Source organism: Vespa crabro, chromosome 21 (assembly GCF_910589235.1).
Source record: "Vespa crabro chromosome 21, iyVesCrab1.2, whole genome shotgun sequence".
Lineage (NCBI taxonomy): Eukaryota > Metazoa > Arthropoda > Insecta > Hymenoptera > Vespidae > Vespa > Vespa crabro.
The window spans coordinates 3,116,950-3,141,350 of NC_060975.1; the positions used below are offsets into that span (position 1 = coordinate 3,116,950).

At 27.4% G+C, this 24,401-nt stretch overlaps 3 protein-coding genes across 4 annotated transcripts; 2 read left to right on the plus strand and 1 right to left on the minus strand.

Annotated features, from left to right (window-relative positions):
- Positions 1-44: 44 nt before the first annotated feature.
- Positions 45-16,098, minus strand: LOC124431524 (kinesin-like protein KIF14). Of its 2 annotated transcripts, XM_046979554.1 has the most exons (12): positions 15,591-16,097; positions 14,906-15,442; positions 14,229-14,775; positions 13,899-14,123; positions 13,691-13,819; positions 4,117-4,277; positions 3,801-4,001; positions 3,148-3,426; positions 2,546-2,618; positions 2,288-2,457; positions 1,748-2,210; positions 45-1,422 (listed from the first exon to the last, which is right to left on the minus strand). In XM_046979554.1, exons 1-12 carry the CDS (start codon positions 15,695-15,697, stop codon positions 661-663), a joined length of 3,654 nt encoding a protein of 1,217 aa, XP_046835510.1. In that variant the 5' UTR covers positions 15,698-16,097; the 3' UTR covers positions 45-660. The 2 variants fall into 2 exon arrangements, with proteins under 2 accessions (XP_046835510.1, XP_046835511.1); XM_046979555.1 differs by lacking the exon at positions 3,148-3,426 and having other exon boundaries at positions 15,591-16,098.
- On the plus strand, positions 5,683-12,275 carry LOC124431531. Its single transcript, XM_046979565.1, has 2 exons — positions 5,683-6,437; positions 11,316-12,275. The coding sequence occupies exons 1-2, from the start codon at positions 6,335-6,337 to the stop codon at positions 11,657-11,659; spliced, it is 447 nt and encodes a 148-aa protein (XP_046835521.1). The 5' UTR covers positions 5,683-6,334; the 3' UTR covers positions 11,660-12,275.
- Positions 16,099-22,583: 6,485 nt separating the features above from the next.
- On the plus strand, positions 22,584-24,323 carry LOC124431378 (trafficking protein particle complex subunit 3). Its single transcript, XM_046979230.1, has 2 exons — positions 22,584-23,565; positions 23,773-24,323. Exons 1-2 carry the CDS (start codon positions 23,527-23,529, stop codon positions 24,268-24,270), a joined length of 537 nt encoding a protein of 178 aa, XP_046835186.1. The 5' UTR covers positions 22,584-23,526; the 3' UTR covers positions 24,271-24,323.
- Positions 24,324-24,401: the final 78 nt, after the last annotated feature.

Genomic DNA, 24,401 nt, shown 5'->3' on the forward strand with positions numbered 1-24,401 from the left:
GATAAAAAAAATATTACTCATATAAATCACCCTTTTCTCTTCCAAGTATTATTTTTTTTTTTTTTAATTCATTCAGAAATAAAAGTAAAATCACGTTGGCATAAAAATAACTGTTATAAAAAGATTGCATTAAAAAAATACAGTTTTAAAAAAGTTACAACACACGAATTATATACCATTATAACTTAACAATATATTGATACCAATCATGCTTATGTAAATAATTATTTAATCTAATTACATATGAACTGATCTTAAGATACGTTTCTAAATATTTATACATTGGCAATAGTTTTTTCTTAATAATCAATATTACATATAAATTTATATAACATTTTTAATTACCAATGAGATTAAGAATATAACCAAATATAATAAAATATTAATAAGTCTTGTCAAGAAGATAAATAAAAATAAAAATGGCAAGAATGAATGAGATTAAGAGATCCTAATAACAATATGACAAATTTATTTTCAAGAAAAAGCTTGTTGTTGGACACAACGGTTGATTACTTTATTTCTAAACCTTCAATAATTTTATAAAAATCATTTAGTGAATAATATATCACAGGTGTCATATTCTCGCTTCATTATTTTCAGCCATTATAGGCAAAGAAAGAAATATTTTATATTATTTGACAAGTTTTCTATTTTTAAATATTAAGTTAGATGATGTTGAATTTTATCCGTAAATCGTACGGATTTTGGAATATTTCCATTTTTAGGATGTGTAATATTATTACTGCGTAAATTCGATTTGACCGGAGATGCGTTTAACTTGATATCTTCTTTAGGAATATCATTATTCACAAATTGCACGGTGTTTGTACAATCAATTCTTTCGATCACAGTATTATTAACAGATCCAGTCGAACTTACACTTTCATTTTTACTATCCTTCAAATTTTTAACGAGCAACATACTCCTTATATCAACGATAATATTTTGTACTCTATCTAAAGAATCGCTAATTGTATTGTTAATTTCAGGGTTTTCACATTGTTGACATAGTTTACTTAAAGATTGTGTCGCGCGTTCAATTTGCATAAGATAAGTATTTACGTTTTTGCGCTGTTGAGATTCGGATACTTCCTCTTGCGTCATAGAATCATGCATCGACGTATCCATAGATAATTGTTGAAAACTTTCGTTCAAATGTTTCTTCACAGGTGTTAAATTTATCGAAATTCTACTATTATTTAAAGAATCGTCGAACGTTTCGGTATTATCGAAAGGTATCCAATCATTTTCTGAATTCTGTAACTCTTTCAACGAATTTTCTATATCATAATCACGCAACTGATGAACCCAATCTAAAAATCGCATTGGTTCCCACAATGTTTCCCTTTTATGATCTTTATCTCGAACACGAATCACAGGTCTCAGATTCTTATCAATTAGAGTCTGCTGTTGATTAAATTCCTAAAATACAAAGAATACTAATGAATCAAATCTATTATGTTTGTTAGAATGTACAACTCAAGGTTATCGAATTTCTTTTGTTATGAGAATATTCAATGTTTTTAAAATTTCCTCTAATGAACACGTAATAATTTTCATTTTATCTTATTTAATGACCATGAAATAGATAGAATAGAAAAAAGATAAACATAGATAATAGTTAAAAATATCAAGACTCGGTTATTTAGTTCTAAAATATAAAAAGTGAGAGACATTTTTAAGGTTGAATCTCTAATGTATCAAGTTTGACAACCCTAATCTAATGACGTATGTAATTTATACGTACATAATTTATGCCAACTTCTCTGCATCGTTCAGTTGCTTCCCTAACGAGTATTTGCATCTCGTGCAAACTAATACCACCAGCTTTTATAGTCTCGGCACTGGTTTTGATTTTAAGGGCACTTTCAAAATCTGCAGTAGTTTCGTTCAATATGCTTTCTAATTCTTGAAGAAAATTTGACTTGTATGGTGAAACATTTGCTTTAGTTTCCACTTGTTGAATTTTTTTAATTCTATTATTCGTTTCTATTTCATTAGCGAGTATCTCCTTTTCTAATTCGAGTTCCTGTTTACGACGATTTATTTCTTCCAATGCTAATTTTTGTTCTTCCAATGTACTACCAAGAACCTCGATTTTATGTTCGTAGGTAGACTTTTGAGAGCCAAGTTGTAACTCTACTTCTCGTTTTGCATTTTCTAATTCCTTTATGGCTTTCTGTTTTGATTCCTCCAGTTCTGCTCTTAATCTAAATATTAGAAAAAAATTGTGATAATAATAATTACATTAATAAACTCAATTTTATTCTGTTAGCGAATAACTTACTTTTCTTCTTGTATCTTGAGTATTTCTTGATGTGCAAATTCAAAGTCTATAGCCTGTGAAGAAATTTGTATGTTTCCAGTCTCATCATGTGGATTTGAAACTTTGAAGTAATGATTGCCACCTATGACAAGTCGATCACCATGTTTTAGATGTACTTTCCCACTCACCACCTGTCAATAATATAATACGTATAATTTTTGTTTGTTTTTTGTATATAAGATGTTACATAGAAATATAATTATTATTCTTTCAAATTACCTGACCATTCAGATAGGTATCACCATCCATCTCTGGCAACAACATAAGCTTACCATTTTTATTTTCTATGGTACTATCAAAAAGAAAAAAACATCAATTAATAATCAATATTGGCAATTTTCAATGAAATGAATATACAATTATAATGATTAGCAAGTCATTTACAATGATTAACAAATCAAAAACATATCAACGAAGAAAAACCTGTGATGTAAATTAATGTATATTAAAAAAAATAGTACTTCTTAGATGTTCTTTTTATCAGCATTAGAAATCTTGTTTTAGCATTCGTTATTCGAATCAATAGTGTAGAATCGATAATTGTAGAAACAACTCAGTGATATAACCAGTATATAATCATGCATTAATAAGATATGATAAAAAGATGAACACGCCTGGATCCAATGAGAGGACATGATTACGTGAAGGTTGATACGAGAAATATCGGCAGAGGAAAACGAGGATAGCATAATATATTCAGAAGCAAAATGCAAAAGAAGTGAGGAGTAGTATCTCTGGAAGTTTTGGATCGACTGGCTTTAAAAAGGGATGAAGAACGTCTCGATTGTTGAAGGAAACGTCTCTGGAAATCGAGAACTAACCAGTGCAATTTTCTAACAAGTGGCCCATCCAAAACGATATCCAATGGTACTTTTTTAAAGGTTTCTGAGTTCTCTGAACGTTTTCCAATGCGTACCAAACCAGGCGGAATTAAATACAACAATGTACCAGACAACATAGGATCAGCAGCGAGATTTATTAAACATGGTTGTTTATCCTTTTCACGTAAATCAATTTCAACTGCGATTCCACAACGTCGTAAATATTTTAGCTCGGAATTCTTTCTTTCTTCGGTTTCCTGTAATTTTTCCAAGCTGCTCCTGCAATCGAAATTCGCTGACTATTAAAGTTTACATTCGATTCGAAAATATAAAAGCATACGATATATAATAAAAATTCGACTGAGAAAATTTATATCAATTTACGAAATTTCTATTGAAGAATTATATATTAAAATAATAATAAATATGACAAATCTCAAAAACGTCCTACTTAAATTAAAAATGGAGGTACTCGTTCCCAAATTTATGACGATCGATTGGATAAGTTCGAAGCAATTATTTTATAGCATCAGCAAAAATATTATTCAAAATATATAATACAGTAATTATGATAATGTAATAATTCTATTTGCTAAGATGATAATTTTTGTTCTTTTTTTTTTTTCCTTTAATGAATTTTAAAATAAACTTACTTTTGAGTGGCAGCAAGTTGTTCCTCTGTTTTTTTCAATTGTTCTTTTAACCTGTTAATTTCTTCTTGCTTTCGTTCAATCTCCTTACTGTCCTTTACGTTTGATTCTATGCTATCAACAAGCTTACGTGGACAAACCCCAAGTTGTTTTTCATATCCTTCACGAACTCCTCGTAATCGTAAGACTTCCGCCTTCAATTCGCTGAAAAAAGTAAAGTATAATATTATCATTCTAATAGATATAAGCCATCTTTAATAATATACATAAAATGCATAAAGAAAAGAATTTTCTAATGAATAATATTTCCATAATTTACCGAATTAATCTGTCATGTGGATCTTCATTAATTCGAATGCGATTAACAATAGCTCGTGCCTGGCATGCATATCGAAGAGTTGATAAGGTTTCTTCGAGATGAATGTTAGCTGGTGAAACTGTACCTAACATTGCCGTTCGAGAATTTCCACCCAGACTTTCCTATAAATGATTAGAAATTTTCAATATATTTTGAATCAAATTTTACAAAATTTATATTCACTTTTATTTTTCCTTTTCCTTCAGACTTTCTCTATCCTCATTTTCCAAAAAAAAAAAAAAATAAAAAAGGACAACTTCGAAGGGTATACACCTTCATTAAGAAGCTCATAAAATTAAAATTGGACATGGATACAATGGACCGTAAACTACTATCATAAAAAAATATATTTTATTATACCATAAAATATCGACAGAAAGAAATCGTTACTTTTGGCAAGTGATTTAACTGATAATAAAAATATTTTATTATCATAAGTACTTAAGGTAGAGATAATATTCCATTTCTTTCTTTTTCATTATTATCTTCGAAGATAGCTTTTTTATAATTGACAGATGTAGGATTAAGTCGATAAGAAGACATCTTGTTTTTCTTTGCAGAAGATTAATGTCGCCATTTTTCTTTATCAAACGTAATTGTCTTTTCTTTTTTTTTCTTTCTTTCTTTTTTTTTTCAAACGAAAAAACGAAAAACATTTGTTTAATCTACGAAGAAAGAAAGAATTAGTTCATACCATTTGGCATTGCTCATACTAGCAAAGAAACGATCATATAAATAATGGCTTCATTCTATTTTCTTCATTAGTTATGGTTCACCAGATAATAATACTAAAACGTCATAAAAAAAAGAATGAAGAAAAAAAATATTCAAGGAATTTTTCTGATGTAAACTTTATCATTCTTGCATTATGCCATGTGCAATTAACTATATAAATATTTTTATTGAAATTTAAAATTATTGCGATTGTCGATCTTAAAGAAAGAAAAAAAGAAAAGGAAAAGAAAAATAAAAAAGAAAGGAGAAAAGAAAAACCGTGTATAAAAATTATCAAAACAAAAAAAATATTTGAACAATGTAAAAAATAAAAGACGTGTAAAAAATTTATCTCGAATTGAATTAAAAATTTGTATGAACGAAAACGAATGTTATGAAATTCTATTGACTCAACTTTTAAGAAATAAAAACGTATGCAGAAACGATTAAAAGAAGAAGAAAGGAAAGAAAAAAAAGTAAAGAAAGAAAATTCTAAGTAAATGTGACATCGATATAAAGAAAGGAAAAGAAAAAACAAAAAAACGAAAAAAGGAAATGAAATTACAGAGCTTATGAAGGTTTTAGGCATCGAGAGAGGAAAACGACGTCGTTTCAAATGTACGAGAACCACCCGTATGAATGGAAGGGGTAAACCATCAAGGACAAGGAGACACGATGCTACGAGGAGTGAGAGGGAAGTTGTAGGAAAGTAAAGTGGTGGGAGAGAAACTAAAGAGAAACGAAAGAAAGAGAAAGAGAGAGGGAAGGAAAACAGAGTGAGACAGAGAGATCGATAGGCTAAACATACGTGCCGTCAACGAGGTTCGCCAGTTGAAAACAAGACGTCCCGAGAAGATCTTACACTTCTCGTGATCATCGAAACTACGTTTTTACTTACGTTTGTTTACTATTCAATGATTGAAACATAGTAACATATTTTTGTTGTTATAATCAGAGAGACATCATCGTTGCTCGAAAATATTAAATACGATATAAATATAAATGTAAATATAAAATAAAAGTAGAAAATAATTATTGTGCGAATCGAAAGGATCACACGAAGCTGTCTTGGCTGGTCTAATAGACAAAACAAAAAGCTAGAAGAACATATCCTTAAAAAAAGAATAAGCGAGAGAGAGAGAAAGAGAATAATAAAGTTTTTCGCTTCGTAACGATATCCTTGAATTAAAAATATCAATAAGAAATATGTCATTGAGTTTACTATGCTAATTACTGCAAGCTAATTGTAATACTAGAATAGAGAGGAAAGAGATAACGCAACACCGATACTTACGATACTCTGTTTTTGAAAAATACAAGAATAGAATTATACAAGATGAATTAAATTCTATCTTGAAGATTTTCAAAAGAAAACTCGAACAAAAACAGGGGAAAAAGAAAAAAAAAAAGAAAAAAGAAAAGACAATAACAACAAAGATATAAATTTTTCATAGAAATAATAACAATGGATCTCGTTTATATTCCTGAGGTATTAACCTACGGATCGTTCAGAAGCCCATTATATCAAGATTACGAGCAACCTTGGAACAAGAATTATTTTGGTCACGGTATGTATGTATGTATGTATGTATGTATGTATGTATGTATGTATGTATGTATATATGTATGTATATATGTATGTATATATGTATAATAATTATTATATGAAATAATTTGAATTTCGCTAACTTTTCGATCTATTATCGAATTTGTGATAAATGATCAATTTTTCAATCGATAACGTTTAATCGATTTATTCATTATCGTTAAAATACAGATAATTTCTTTTTTCTTTCTGACAAGTAAATAAAAATATAATGATAGTCAGATGAATCATAAAATCTAATCGAAATTAGGACGTTCGCATCTCTTTTCAATCTGTTTATATACATTTATCTACTATCGCACAATATCTTAACTGTACTTGGAAAATAATATAAATGGATAATCGTATCGCGTGACATTCGAATGTCATCAATTAACCAAACAAGCATGATATAGTACACACACGCACATACGCGCGCGCGTATAAATATTAAATAATGATTAAAATAGTGAAATAAATGAACTATCGAAAAAATGTATATATACATATATGTATATATAACGATAAAACATACTATATCGTTACTCTATAACGTTACTTTATAGATATGAGTACATATGTATGTACTAATATTATACTACGTAAGCAATAGTAAATTGTATATAGTATATATAAGTATTATATTTTTCACTTAATAACGTGTTTCCCTTAAAAAAGAAAAAGAAAAAACTCTGTGAGTTTTTCAAATTATCCTCACGTATAATATATACAGTATAGTATCATACTTAGTATAGTAAGTATATAATAAATACTATAAATATTACGTTTTTTTAGAGTGCTACATACTGTATGTATTATTATATTATACAATATATTATACAATATATTATACAATATATACTATTGCATTTCTCATTCCGATAGATTAATCTCAATTTCTGTTACAATAATCGTATTATTAATTAGACTAAATGAAAGAAACATAGAAAAGATAATGTTGCCATTGATAGAACTATTTCAAAAACAATAATATCGTTTGTTTAATAAATTCTTTTTCTTTTCCGTTTGTATCACTCGAATTTTTTTTTTTTTTTTTTTTCATTTTTTATTATCTCGTACCATGGAAATATCGGTTTTATTTCTTTTTTTCTAGAAGCTATTGTATTATTACGAACATAATATTTTTACATTCCATTATGTCAGTTCTAGAATAATGATACAATTTGCGAACTAAGTAGACGTAATGTGTAAAGAAAAAATTACTTTAAAATAAGTATCAAGATTTCGATATTGATATTTGAATTTTTTTTTTTTTCAATGTTCATCTGATCTATTTTATCCATTTTATCTTCTATTTACTTAGTCAGTATTTTTATTATGTAGATATGGTAAGTATTCTGGTTAATATTTATAGTTAAAATATCAGTACGTAATATAATTTGTTAGTATAAATAATTAAATATCAGGCTTAAGTGTCTTTACTACTGCATTTGGATTTATTTAAAATACCAATAAATTATTATATTTGCAAATATTACAATTAATATACTAGTAATTTTTATGTAAAAATGGATTACTTATAATAATCGTATCGATTATTTTATTATAAATAATATTGATGATAATAACTATATTGATTTAAGATACTAATCAAAAAAGTTTAAAAATTCTGACCCAATAAATAGCAACCTTTTATTTATTGGCACTATCGAAAGAAATAAACTAGTATTAATAGTACATAACAATTGGTTATCTCTAATCGGTATCGTTCCAATAGGAACTTGAAAAGGAAGTCTGAGCACTTCAATTATTTTTTTATCGGCCTAATATAGATAACAAAGTAAAATGTACTCGAACGAATATTTTTGAAAGATAAAATAACAAAATAAAAAGAAAAAAAAAAATTGTAGGAAAAAAACAAAATGCAAAACAAAAAACATCCAAAATAAAAGAAGCAAAAAAGAATGATTAATCGATAAGACACGTTAAAGATAAACAAAAAAAACAGAAATGATAAATAACAGAAAAGTTTTCAAGATAATTGCCTTTTCTTAACGTGAAATACAAAATAAATGAAATTTCATTCGGTCAATAAACATACAAAACTAGACGAATTATTTATCTTATATTTTCTGGATGACCCAAGAAAAAAAAATGAAGATCGTTAAAAATATTTTTTTTCTTCAAGATTAAAGCTTCGATCTTTTCTATATTTCCCTTACTATTTACTATTATTATTATTATTATTATTATTCTACTGAAGATTAAATTTCATTAATTTCATCATGTTAGTCTACCAACATTTAAATAATACTCAACTCTGTGACCTGATCATTACTTTAATCGCTATTTGTGTTGCGTCGATTTATAATAATAATAATAATAATAACAATAATAATAAGAAATAATTATTTTCACCGCGTCATTATCCCTATTTAAAATCCATAAAACGTATGTTCCCAAATTAATAAATGATCCACGTGATTTTAATTTTAAACGTATGTACAATTGTGTTTGTGTGTGTATGTGTGTATATATATATAATACTTCTAAAAATAATATCGAAAGAGAGTCATTTTCGTTTGGTTGCTCGAAGACGATCAAAATATGGCACAATCGACGAAAATCGGAAACTACTACGATATAATATTATGCTGACTTTTTATTTTTGCGTCTTACCTTCGTCTTCTCTCTCTCTCTCTCTCTCTCTCTCTCTCTCTCTCTCTCTCTCTCTCTCTCTCTCTCTCTCTCTCTCTCTCTCTCTCTCTCTCTATCTATATATCTATCTATCTATCTATCTATCTCTCTCTATCTCTCTCTCTATCTATCTATCTATCTATCTACCTATCTATTTGTCTCTCTCTCATTCATTTTCTCTTTTTTCCTCCCTCTCCTCTCTCTCTCTCTCTCTCTCTCTCTCTCTCTCTCTCTCTCTCTCTCTCTCTCTCTCTCTCTCTCTCTCTCTCTCTCTCTCTCTCTCTCCCTCTCTGTTTCGTATTACTCATCATATCATTTTCCTCTACTCGTTTACCGAGAAGAGGTCACGTGACTGGTCGTGCGTACTATCGTCCTTTTTCATATAATAATACACGTAATCTATTTTTGGGTGACCTGTTTACCGAAGGTACATTGCGCTTGTGTTTGTCACCAATTCATTGTCGTATAATTGCACTTACAATTGCCTAATTTCATTATTTATACATACACATACACATACACATATACCGAACCTTTCTATTTGAGAATAATATTCAAGTAGAAATCTTTTCTTTTTATCTAATAAAACGTATACCGATAGATTAGAAAATAAAGATGCGTAATTCAAGAGTTATAAATTGTATGTTGATAAGATTCGTTTTAACGTTTTATTGATTTACATATAATTTACCAAGAGAGTAACTCTTTCGTATCTTTGTTATACAATATTATCTGATAGGACACTTGTTTCACAGTTTTTTTTTCTCTCCTTTTTTTTTCCTTTTTTTTGTTAAATACATCTATATGCTCAGTCTGAAACAAATATTCGAATTACGTAACCGATCGGTAATGTTACCCATCATCGTTAGTATACTGTATATATTAATCATTATGCGTAAATAACTACAAAACACCTATATTTTTTTTCTTTTTTTTAACCAAGCGAAGTATTATGTATTCTTTATTACTGTTATCGATTAATTCACGTTAAAAAATCTAAATATTCTACATATTAAGTCACTGTATTTTGTTCATTGCCGGAATTACGTGGTAACATATAACAAGTACTTAGTTTGTATGACATTTAATGAGTACTTTAACATATTATAGACGAATGAAGAGATCTAACGTTTTATATTCATAAGCGTCAGAGAACATTGATAAAATAGTTCATATTTAATTTTTTATGTATCAATCCAATGCAATTGTTATGGAAACATGACAGAAAGTATCAATTGCAAGAAATTCTAACCTAAAAATAGAATTGAAAGTTTCATAAATATAATTCTCCTGATCTAATTTTTTGTTTTAACAATAGTTATTAATTAAGGTAAAAAACAAAAAAATTACTTGATAAACAAAAATATGTATGTAAAAATGTAAAAATATGTAAAACAAGAATGATATCTAATATGACGAAATAAAAAAATAAGAATGTGCAATAAAAAGATATACATGGACCGTTCGACGAGAGGACTCTGTTATATGCAAAGTGGAGACTGTTATGCGTTCTAAAAATAGATCTCTCTCTCAACGGAAAAACAAAATTGGTTGTCTTCGACATAATGTGTATGTGTGTGTATACATATATAACCTATTATTTCAACTTAATGTAACACTGTTCTTATTGTGAATCTAATTAAAATAGTTTAGCTTTACAGGAAACGAAATTTTTTTACGTTCGGTTTCATACATATGTAGATACCATTGTCATAATGCGAATGAAAAATAAGAAATTGCGTGTAACAGTTTTTATGTCATTATTTTCGTACGTTCAATTTATAAATATGCAATAGGATTCATTAAAATTTCAAATTTTAACCTTCTTTTTCTGAGTAAAAAAAACCAATCATTATTCTTCGTCGTTTTCCTATGATAATATTGATAAGATCATACACAATGATAATTTACCGGTGAATAATATCATTTGAAATTTTACGATAATGAAAATCATATTGAAAAATTTCGAAGTATGTATAATATAATTTAGATTTTACGTAAAAAGATAATGTACTTTAACCTAATGCTATTTTACAAAGATGGATATCGAAAAACCGGTTTTCCCGCTAATTCTCGTAGTTAGAAGCGCCACGAAAGTCTGTTATTAAATCTGATATCACGAAGATAAACAACTTGTATTTTCATGTTTTTTAGTTATTTAATTTTTTTTTTCTTATCTTTTTTTTATTTTTCTTTTTTATAGAACAATCGAAAAGTCAACGTCTCCAACAAAAACAACAACAACCACCACCTCAAGAATATTATCAACAAAAAAAACAGATTACGAAGAACTGTCATTTGTGTCGTGAAAACAAACGACGAAGTCTCGCTCTTTATATAAGGGAAAAGTCGCGAAGAAGTTCTTGTCAAGAAATACATGAGGAACTTGAAGAAATTGAGGAAGAGGAAAAGGAAATAATAAAGAACGAAAAAAAAGAAATAACTGATAAAACCCATGACAGTAACATATCGTTCATTAGAAACGATGAGAGGTTATGCGAAGCGGAAGAAAAAAAGCTTGAAAATAAATGCATGATACAAGAGTGAAACTCCCCAAGGTATTCGTGCCGTCCATTATTCGTTTGTTAAGATTTTTTTCAAAGATTTTTTTCAAAGATTTTTTTCTCCACGAAAAAGGAGAGAGTGAGAGAGTGTGTGTGTGTGTGTGTGAGAGAGAGAGAGAGAGAGAGAAAAAGAAAGTTACTCCTAAACATAGATAAAAAAAGCATATTACTTTCTATGCGAACTTTTTTTCTTTCTTTATCTTATAAATTTAAAAATATAAGATTACATAACCTCATCATTTTCACATTATCTTGCATTGTAACTAGCTTATATTCAGCTATGCGTGCACACACATATATTCATTCACATAAATTATAAATATAATATTAATTAACATAATCATGTTAATATTCAATTTTAACATAGAAATAATCATTTTGTGCCAAGTTTAACTTTTTCGTTAACATTAAAAAAGGATTAGATACGAAACTTCAAATTTCTCCTAACTATAATATTTGATGTAGAATACTATAACAAGACTGAATGAGTAATGATCAGTACAAATATGTAAAGTTTCGTCCCTTTTTCCGATGAATCATAACAGATACAATCATCTAATTACTATTCTCGACAATAATAACGAATTGAAAATAGTTAATAATTTTTTTACAATTCTATATCTCGCGGCCAGTTTGAAATATTCCATTAAACTTATATTTTTTAAAGGAATTAGAAAAACATCCAAAATTTTTTATATATTCTCGAAAGATTTTATATACATATTTGTAATTCACGTTTTGTGGAAAAAAAAAACAAAAAAGAAACAAAAAAAAAAAAAGAAAGAAAAATATCTAACTTTTTGCATTTAACATCGTTATTACTATACAAAAAATAACTTTTTTAACGATGTAATTATATAAAACTCAATACACAACATGCATGTTGTATTTGCGATTTAATGAATTATACATATATATATATTGTAATAAATATATATATAAAAAAAAAAATAATAAAATCATTATCCAAAAATTTGAGCTTATTTCATTTATCCATTGATAGTTAAACATTTTGTAAAATTTTTTTTACAAATTTTGAGTTTAAGGTTATGTTTATAACATAAGCACGTACACTAGAGGCGAACGTGTCATATAACATGTATTTCAATTTATAATCCTTTCGAAATTCAAGATAATATTCGAATGAAAGTCAATATGTGATTACTATGATAATTTTCAAACTTTGAGACAATATTGAAATATTATCGTAATATTTATCGTAAAAAATATTGAAATATAATCTATTTATATTTTAATAAACAATAACAAATATATCTTGGCAAAGATAAAAAAAAAATAATTTTATTTCTTATCGTGTCGATTTGAAATATGAAATCATCTTGTGGTGTGTGTGTGTATATGTATGTGTATATGTATATGTATGATATCTGTGAACCCATTAAGGCAAGGCAACAAACAAGAAAGTGCGTAAAAGGTTCGAACGAACCTACGTGAATCTGGTCACGTACTATCATTCGTCTTGTCATCAGTCGATGCTGACTAACGTTAAACTGACGTGCACAATGTGTTGTTAATATCGTCAGCTTAACAGATATGTTCTTAAGAAATACATGATAAAATCGATGAGGTAAATGAAATCAAAATGTGATTATCTTTTTTAATCCTTTATAACTCAACTTTTTGTCTAAAAATGATTATGTAATGTGAAAATTGTAGTCTTACTTATACTAATATGATTATAATATATAATAAATATAAGTTATATTTAATAAATAATGAAAAATTTCGAATAATAATTATATATATATATATATATATATATATATATATATATTCTTAATATAAAGTAATAATTATTTTATTTATTTTGTGACAATAAAATAAAATAAAACTTAAAAAATACAGATATACATATATATGCATATGTATATGACTTCAATTACATGACATTATAAAGGATTTTAAGATAATCGATCCACAATTGATATTCATTTTTTTATGAAAAACAATAATGTAACTGTTTGTATAGATAAGAATTAGAAAATTTACTCACTTTTAGTAGCCACGTTAGAACAGATTCACGGTATGGGACAAAACCTCGTTTACGATTGTTTGTATTTTCTGCAAGCGATGCGATTACTTTCCCCAAGGTAAGAAGAGATTTATTGATAGATACACCTTCCTGTTAAAAAAAAAATTGTATAATAAATTCTTAACGTTTAATCATTTTACACATATATACGCACATAATATATACGTACTCTCAATCTATTTCCACTTGCACAGGTTTGACTTAATCTTTCACTGCCTGCTAAGTCGACTAAATTTATTTTACTACGACGACTTGCATCAGTGGATGAACATTTCAAATCATTTAATTGCGTTTGAGTTAATATAATACTGAAAATACTATGTGATCGTGAACTTTTTTCATTCATACCAGTTGCTGCTGTTGCTCTCTGAGAATTACCTACTTTCAACCAAATCTAAATGGAATATAAAGACAAATTTCGAATGGTTATTAAGCTTTGATATACATACGTTTTTGACTACAATTTGATATCTATTGTTATAGAATTTCATACAAGTACCTGTAAGTCTTTATAATTTTTTATACAATGCTGACTTAAATCTACAATATAAGGTCCATAAACTGGATGTTCTCTAACTTTAAGAGCTGTCCTTTTATCTCCATTGGTAGCACTCGCTAGAAGATCATGTATCTTCTCGTTGTAAATTTCAAAGTAACTTATTTCTACTGTTGTTTTAAAATTTTTATTACTGGGTATTTGTGTAAATATTTCCTGGCAAAATCGTGGTATGATACCAGCCTCTTTATCAACGCTCATAGAATTTTCTTGAGAAGATTCAATACCCATCATGCTATAACTTTTACCAGATCCTGTTTGACCATATGCAAGCAGACATACGTTATAACCTTCAAATGCATTTTGTACTAATGGCAATACCATGGTATTAAAAACAACTTCTTGACTAGCATGTTTAGATATTGACGAATCAGAGTAAGAAACAAAACAATGATCATATGTAAATCTATGTAGTGATGTTTCACAATCTACATTAATACTTTGACCATCAATATTTAAAACTGAAGCAATTTTTACCTCACTTAATTCTCTGTAATAATAATAACATCAACATGTTACCCATAAAATGATAAGAAATATATTATTCTATGAAATTTCTATACAAGGAAATATTATGAAAAGAGAAAATAAACTATGAAAATTTAAATAAACTGACTTACTTTAAATTCAAAGGTCTCACACGTATACCGACTGTTAAATTACTATTTTCACCTTCAATAGCTTCATCCATTCCAATATCATTAAATTTAACACTAGGCGTTTCAAGTTGTACTTTATTAAAACAATCAGGAGTTGCTTGTGATAGATTTTGATCACTGAAATATCTTTTTGTAGGAGTCTTAGAAGAAGATAATACGTTCATTTTTGTATTACGTGGAGTTAAACATGTTTTTTGCTGCTTTGGTGTACATAAATATCCAGAAACAGCTTTATTATCAGATAATCTGGATACAGATTCTGTCTTTAAAGGAGTTTTCATTATATTACCAGATATGAAAGAATCATTATTTTGTAATGTATTTATTGTTTTGGAATGTTTATCATCGACATTAGATGATCTTTTCAATGGATCAAGAAATTGAGAAATCTCATTTCTCGTATATAACTTATGTTTTTTATATAACAATTGTTTTGTTTTATTTTGATTTTTTATTGTAGGTGATTCAGTAAATATATTACGGTGTGATGCTTTTGATCTATAAAATACAATTTTAAAATACAATAGATAATAATATTATCGTACAAATCTTCGACATATGAATATTTAAAACAATCATAAAATAAATACGAAATAATTAAAATTATATTCTTTATCGATGAAAATAATAACAACAATTGACTTACACCTCTTTTGCCGGAGACTTGTTTTCTTTGTCAAATTTTATTGGTGACATAGAAAATATTGCGTCGCAAAACCCATGTGGACTAGATTTGGAAATATTGTGCGACATTTTAACAAATTATGCAGAACTATTTTAAATAAAATTAATAACGAAGAAACTGTACCTAAAGCATTACGATGCAACTAAACAAATTTACTGAATCCCGCTCTTCTGACAGTTGCGCTTAAACCTATGACTATAACAAGAATGGACACAAACACTTTTCTAAACTCACATTATATACAAATGTTTTACAATTTTTGGTTATTACTAAATATAAGTAAACGATAGTTTTCAATATAATTAATAATTAATTAACAAATTTTTCTTAATAAATTATAACTAATAATTATAAAGAAGATTATAATTATTATTTAAAATAAATAAATGAAAAGATCAAATTTCCCTATACACTAAACTTTGTATTATAATCAATGGTCGGAATATATTAAAGTGCCTCCTAATGTTATTTTCCAGAAACTTTACTAGCCAGGGCTGTATCAAACGAAATTAACCAACAACCTATACATAAAAATTTGTTGAACAATTTTACAAAAAATAGTGAAATAAACGTAACAATTAGAAGAAATCATTTTCAATGAAATGATCAAAAGGTAAGTAACTTATTAGTAATATATAATAAGTTACTCATATATAATTAAATATTCCTTATTGTTAAAATATTTGAATGTACGTATCTTATAGCTAATCATGAGTTATAAATTATTAATAATGCTTTTAAATAATAAAATACATTTTTAATTTATTATTTTTTTTATATTTAAAAAAATGATCGTAAATAATTTAATGTTATATAAAATAATGCCTTATTACTAACAATCATTATAATTAATCATTACGATCCATTAAGTAACTATATCACAGTACTATATGTGTTCTATATATTATTTAAATAAATATAAAATAATCGAAAATAGAAATTATTTAAATTATTCTATACGAAAGAAGAAAGCCGGCACGTTTACACATCGGAGTCTGATAGAAGACAGACTCATTTATTATTATTAAAGTCTCCTGGGTCCTTGTTATTGTTTACACCACTGGCTACAGCAACGATTGCGTAGCCAAAAATATAAACTTATGTATACATATATACATAATGCGAGATATCAAATTAAAATTATTTAAATGTTCAAAACCTGAATATTACTTATCTTTTTTTTCTTATATATTAAATCTCCATTAATATTAAAAAAAAAAAAGAGATAGATACATGTATAATGTAGGAAAGAAATAATTAAATAAAAATTTATTTATATAAATAAAAATTAATAATATGATTATGAATGTAACAAAATTAAATTCAAATTTGAATAATATTAATTTTCATACTTATATATAATCAGACAATAATGTATAATATAAAATCTAAGAGCAGAAACATCATCAAAAAAATTTTATTAATCGTGAAAATAAATGAATATATTTTCTAATTTAATAATTAATTGAATTAGATTCTTGACACACATACGTAGCTTCCCTCTATTTTTCTACATCACGAATCAAACTAATATATAATTAATACATAAAAATATATTATTAAATACAAATATATAATTAATAAATCGAATAATAAAAGAAATCGAACTTTACTTCTACATATTATATATCTAACTGGTAAATATTCTAGAAACATGATTTTTATGTAAAAACTTATATTATTCACAGAAGTATTTAATAATCAATAATTTATAATTTAAATAAAATAGGATTCAGTGTGTGTGTGTGTGCTCGTGTGTGTGTGTGTGTATTTTGGGAATCATCGGAAATGCTTATTTAATCTTTAGAAGAAGAAATTGAAGTGACATTTACGCGGAAAAGTAATAAATAAATTGAAATATGACGAGGAGAAAGAAGAATTTGACCTACTTATTCGGACATTACTAATCTAAATAAATTCCAAGAAGAAGAAGAATTGACTTACTGACTCATACAATTCCTTGAAAAATTCCAGCTTTCAATAGCTGCAGTTACAACGATAAAATAAAGTTCTTATGTTTGCTTTATACATGTGCACTTACACATTATAATCAAGCTCGACAAAGAAGACTTTGACTTATATTTGCAAACACTATTGACGTATATAAATTGTCCCATCGGTCTATATATCAAGAAAATATAATATCATGAAAAAATACCTGCATTTTTTTGCAAGAATAAATGACAAAAGAAACTCTTTCATTTGCTTTCACACATATTGCACAAAATATACGAACGACGTCGAACTCTGGGATAAAAAACATGGTTTGAATCCATCTCTTTTAACATACAATTGTCATACACCACACACACATATATATATATATATATGTTATTTGTCAAATAATCTGGCAAAAATTATGTTTTATGTCTTCTCATTATCCTTGGTTTTATAATGCTTTACATCAAGAATGAATCAAGTAATAATTCATGATCGATTTCATTAAAAAAATTCTTATTCTAAAGATGAATGTTTAAATAATAATGTTATTTTTATTTGATCATTTTAGAATATCATTATAATCGTTTGTAATACAATGCAGGAGTCGAGTATTGTATCATTATAGTAAAAGAAGCGATAAGGAACTCATTTACAATTTTTTCGTCATTTTGAGACAAGATGTTCATCGCGCAAGTATTAACGAAAATTTAAAGTAAATACATTTTTATCAATCATTAAAAATTATATTAATCATTTTTTCAATAATTTCTACGATTTTTTTTATTATAATAGTTATACTAATAATTTTGTTTTTCTTTTTCTATTTCAGAACATTATTGTAATTATACGAAGTAATGATAAAATTAAATGTTCGTATCGTTAAAATAAAAATTCAAAAAACGCAAGATAGAAGCAATGTTTGTTCATTTGAGTTATGCAATTTAAACAAGTGTTTTTAAATTGAAATGCAGTCGTTAGAGTCTTTTTCTTTTTAACAATCGCACAGACTGTATTTATGAAAGTCAACAGAGTTTCGCAAAATAAATTCAATGACTTTCCGTTAATAAATAACCGCGTATAGAGTCAGTGTATCGTTAAAGAGAATCTCAATCTATAGCAATATCGATTTATCTCATTTTCTATTAGCTACGAATTATTCACTCTCAATTATGATCTAAATCGCGGACGAGTTTACAAGTAAAATTACATAAATTTTTTTTCTAATAATAACAATAATTAAAATAACACTGAGCATCTAAGAATTTATCATTATATTTACAGATAAAAATTAATAAAATATTTAATCAAATTTCTTTTGATGAAAGAAAAATGATTCCATGAAGTCATTGCTTTTGAATGAAAAAAGTTCAGTGTAGTTACTGCTTTTGAAAGAGAAAAAATGAGTAGAATCATTGATAAAAGACAATAAGATTTGTGAAATCATAGACCACAGGCTCTTAAAACTAGAAAATCACGAAACGAATATAAAATGGCAATTATTGATAGAACAGGAAGTGCTTTAAGGTAAATTTTAAATAAGGTAAAAGAAATGGAGAGATAACACTTAAATATATTCTATGTTTTTTACTTCTATGGTATTACAGGAAGCAATATGTTTACAAATTTTTCATTTTCGATATAAGTAATTCAATATAATTTACAAAATACATCGAATTATGGAATATGTCGAGTTAAGATATTGAGTTAAAGATATCTGAAAATGAAATTTATATAACATTGACTTATTCATGATACACGGGAATTACGAAAAAGATAATTAAATGTATAGATATAAAAAATCGACAAGAATAGATAAAATCTTACGAAAGAAAAAAGAAAATCTTATTATTTATCGAACGATAAAATCTTTCGATAAAGTATATCTCGCAATACTATCAATTTAAAATCAACTTCAACATTTAAAATGTGTTGAAAACAGATCGATTTAAATTGGTATGAAGGAGAACATAAAACCTTTTGATAAGATGAAATGTGGAATAGTGTTTTTATACTTTTTGATTAGATAACAAACAATCTCGCGAAACTATCGATTTAAAATTAATCGTGTCGAAAACATATTGACTTAAATATTTATATAAGAGAAAATAAAATCTTACGATTGGACGAAATGTAAAACAGTTCTTTTCTATTTTTTGATTAGATAAATAAATCTCGTGATATTATCGATTTTTCGTACTTCGTACCGAAAGGCCTTGAACGCGTTAAAGTTAAAATTACTAATTAATTTTCAAAAAATAATAATAATATTAAAAGAATAATAATATAAAAATAGTCATCATTTTGATGGACGACTGCTTTCACTTTTTCAATATATGATTAATTGCAATAAATATAATATTCAACAAAATATAACAAGGTTCTTATATCAAGGCATTCTTTTAAATTTATATTATTAACAATAGAATTTACATTTATAGAATATAAAAATATAGAAAAAAATTGTTACATTATAAACGTATAGTATCCGCACTAGATCTTCGGAAGTTGCAGAAGTTACAAAGATCGTGATGCAGGAGATATATAAATTTAAATTTACAATTCCAAAAATAAAAATTTTGATCTCAGGATTGTTGGCCTTGTACAATATAAACATACACAGTCCTTCTATTAATTTTGACTAACCAAATTAGTTTCCCCTTGCGCTCCGACCAGTACACACCTACTCTCTCTCTCTCTTCCTAAACGCTAGTACTTATAAATTAATACTTTCGATAATTTTATATTTATTTAAACAATAAATAATCTACACGCATTATAATAAAATAATATTTAAACAATAATAAATCCGTTTAAACATTGAAGAGATGTAAACGCGCAAGAAACATAAAATAGTTTTAATATAATATTCCTATACTTTAAAATTTTATCGCAACGTTGTTGGCCTTCTAGTATATAAACATAAATAGTCCTTCTGTTAATATTGACTAACCAAATTAGTTTCCCCTTGCGCTCCGACCAGTACACACCTACTCTCTCTCTCTCTTCCTAAACGCTAGTACTTATAAATTAATACTTTCGATAATTTTATATTTATTTAAACAATAAATAATCTACACGCATTATAATAAAATAATATTTAAACAATAATAAATCCGTTTAAACATTGAAGAGATGGAAACGCGCAAGAAACATAAAATAGTTTTAATATAATATTCCTATACTTTAAAATTTTATCGCAACGTTGTTGGCCTTCTAGTATATAAACATAAATAGTCCTTCTGTTAATATTGACTAACCAAATTAGTTTCCCTTTGTACTCCGATCAGTACACACCTACTCTCTCTCTTCCTAAACGCTAGTACTTATAAATTAATACTTTCGATAATTTTATATTTATTTAAACAATAAATAATCTACACGCATTATAATAAAATAATATTTAAACAATAATAAATCCGTTTAAACATTGAAGAGATGTAAACGCGCAAGAAACATAAAATAGTTTTAATATAATATTCCTATACTTTAAAATTTTATCGCAACGTTGTTGGTCTTCTAGTATGTAAACATAAATAGTCCTTCCGTTAATATTGACTAACCAAATTAGTTTCCTTTTGCACTCCAACCAGTACACACCTACTCTCTCTCTTCCTAAACGCGAATACTTATAAATTAACACCTTCGATAATTTTATAATTATTTAGAGAATAAATAATCTACACACAGTATAATAAACTAATATTTCAACAACAATTCATTCGCTTAATCATTAAAAAGACTATACACGTTGGTCTTAGAATAATTTTAATTTTAATTTTCATTCTTTAAAAATTTTTATTTTGGGTTAGTTGGCTATGTGTGACGTCCAAAAAATCGGATCTCTGATCGATTTTGACTGTTACTGCATCATTCTCTTAAATTCCTGCAAGTAATCATTGAAGCTCTCTCAGGATATCTTTCCTGCATGTAGCTATGGAGACTTAAAATAAGTATATTCCTAAGTCATACATTTTTTGAATAATTTATATAGATTTTTGTTGTAAGAGTGATACTAATAATTTTGTTTGTATTTTTCTGTTTCAGAACTTCGTTGCAATCGCGCGTATACCAATGAAATAATAAAAATATTGCGTAGTGATAGCAGTATTTGTTCGTTCGTGTTTCGCGATTTAAACGGCAAGTGTTTTTGTATCAATTGCATGCAATGCAGTCGTTAGAGTCAGTGTTTGTTCGCAAAGTTTATTGCTTTTTTAACAGTCGCACAGATAGTAAAGTTCCGCGAATTAATTTTATTGACTGTTCGTTAATAAATAACTGTCGCGTAATAAAGTCAGTGCATCATTGAAGAAGATTTCGACCAACTTCGATTTCGACCTACCTCATTTTCAACCAGCTACGTATCATCCACCCCTCAATTTCGACCTAAATCGCGGACAAGTGTTTTGGAACCATCGCAGAACTTCTTAAGTTGTGAGTGAATTTTTAAATCCTTCCGATCACTCAATCATGTCGAGGACGAAAGGTCCAAATTGGCACGGGTGATTGGTTGTAATTAATTAGTAGAAGAGCATTGAGTGACCACGAGTAAATTTTTTCGGAAATTTACTCGTGAATGGTTTTTTATTTTTTAATTTATTTATTAGATCAAGATAGGGTGTTCGGGCGCGATTAAAGGTCCTATCGTGGACTTCGTTTGATTTCTTCGAAATTTCGATGGGGGTACTTCGCGAATTTCGACTTAACAGTAGAATCTATGTAATTATAACACACACGTGAGTGTTATAACACAATCGTGACGCGATTAGTATTTCTAAGGAGTGCGTTTTGTTTGTTCGAAATTCGGGAAGCACGAATTCGGATGTGCTTAATTATTCGTTATGTCTGAAGCGGACGGTGCAAATGGTGGAGCTATCTGTAAGAGGTGTGTTGTAGCTAAAGCTACGCATACCCTGTTAGTTAAGAAGCTATTGCATTGAAGCGGAAAGGTATCGCGGATCGGTATCGCGGAACGCGGATTTTAGAGTAGAGTCACCGTTAGCCCGTGGGTCTCCACATGCAGCAACTTCCACGTAGTGAGACCTGGGTCGGTAGTACTTGCGATGTATTGAAATCTAATGGTAAATCACGCAATATAAGTACTATCGGGCGAATGGCTGCATATTTTAATGTATTTCAAAATCCCTTCAATCGAATTCTGATTAAATACTAACACTTTACATCGTCAATTATACTTCAACAGGTAAATAGAAGATATAGTTCAATTCAAATGTAATTTCTTTAAATTCCCAAATTTATATACTAATTATCGGATATATCAATAATATTTATTATTCTTTATGCTTTTGCAATAAAATGCATACTATTATGATATCGCTGCAAGACACACGCTATCATCAAAAAAAGATTATACATATGAGAGACTGAAAATTGTGATTTCAGTCTACTAAACTACTTACTCTACCTTACACGAAACCAATAGATATTCACGCTCGAGAGGTGTATATCAACATAAACTTATACACCAATACGATAAAAGCATGACAAGGAACAATGTTTCTCGTTTGCGATTGTTGTTCATATTTTGTTTACACCTGCCGCTGAAGTTACACATGATTCGAGCGAAAAATGGTGAACGAACAGACTTGATAATAGGAACAGTATGAAGTTCATCAAATTAAAAAAAGAGAGCGAATAATATAAGTGCTGGCATCTTGCGACCATCGCTGTAATTAAACTGACATAGGAGAACTCGATCGCATGAGAAGAAACTATGTTATATATGGCCGCCAATGTATCATACCTGACAGTTTCCACGATTTTTGTTTATTAATTCTGTTTATTGATATATGTCATGTTTCAAAAATCATAATATATTATAATCCTACTGTAAATAAAGTTTTGATATATAAATCTCAGATTATTCATTTAAAGTTAAATAGTTTAAAAATTGGAGTGCGTTTAAACAGTTGTAAAGTGTCATTTATACAACAACGTAATGTCACGTACAGGAACAAAACTTGAAGCGAAGAAAGTTGTAAGTATATGTTATTGAACATTAACCTTTTATTTATTAAATAATGTATATTTAGAATTCTTCAAATTGATACTATCTTTCAAGGTTACGTTAGATAAATTTATAGAGACGTAAGAAGTTAATGAGAATTCTTTCCTTTTCATATGATATTTAATCTTCCTTTATGACTAACATTATGAGAAACTTTCTTATTTTTATATTTCACAGAACTCTGAATTATTCACATTAACTTATGGAGCTCTCGTTGCCCAATTATTAAAAGATTATGAGAATGTAGAAGAAGTTAATAAACAATTAGATAGAATGGGATATAATATGGGAATTCGCTTGATAGAAGATTTTCTAGCACGGACTGGATCTGGGCGATGCTACGATTTCAGAGATACAGCTGAAAAAATTCAGACCGGATTTAAAATGTATCTTGGAATAACCCCAACGATTACAAATTGGAGTGCTGCTGGAGATGAATTTTCTTTATATTTTGAAACAAATCCATTAACTGAGTTCGTAGAATTACCAGATCATTGTTTAAATCTAAAATATTGTAATATATTGACAGGTATATTAAGAGGTGCGTGTGAAATGGTACAAATGGAGGTTGCATGTTGGTTTGTTCAAGATCAATTGAAAAATGATAATATAACCGAATTACGTGTTAAATTCATTAAAAGGTTAGAGGATGCAATACCTGCTGGTGAAGACTAAATCCGTATTAGCATTATTATAATATTATTATGAATAAACTTTATATCAAAGTATTCTGTTATTGAATATCATTATGATTATATATTGATACATTAATCCAAATATACATATTTATGTGTATGTATATAAAA

What these genes read in the sequence shown, in the direction of transcription:
- LOC124431531 (XM_046979565.1), top strand. Translation starts at nt 6,335, where the DNA reads ATGGATCTCGTTTATATTCCTGAGGTATTAACCTACGGATCGTTCAGA. An exon ending in CAAGAATTATTTTGGTCACG is followed by an intron (nt 6,438 to 11,315) that starts GTATGTATGTAT and finishes TCTTTTTTATAG; the next exon opens with AACAATCGAAAAGTCAACGT.
- LOC124431524 (XM_046979554.1), bottom strand. Translation starts at nt 15,697, where the DNA reads ATGTCGCACAATATTTCCAAATCTAGTCCACATGGGTTTTGCGACGCA. An exon ending in AAGTCTCCGGCAAAAGAGGT is followed by an intron (nt 15,443 to 15,590) that starts GTAAGTCAATTG and finishes TGTATTTTATAG; the next exon opens with ATCAAAAGCATCACACCGTA. An exon ending in CAACTTGCTGCCACTCAAAA is followed by an intron (nt 3,427 to 3,800) that starts GTAAGTTTATTT and finishes TTTCGATTGCAG; the next exon opens with GAGCAGCTTGGAAAAATTAC.
- LOC124431378 (XM_046979230.1), top strand. Translation starts at nt 23,527, where the DNA reads ATGTCACGTACAGGAACAAAACTTGAAGCGAAGAAAGTT. An exon ending in AACTTGAAGCGAAGAAAGTT is followed by an intron (nt 23,566 to 23,772) that starts GTAAGTATATGT and finishes TATATTTCACAG; the next exon opens with AACTCTGAATTATTCACATT.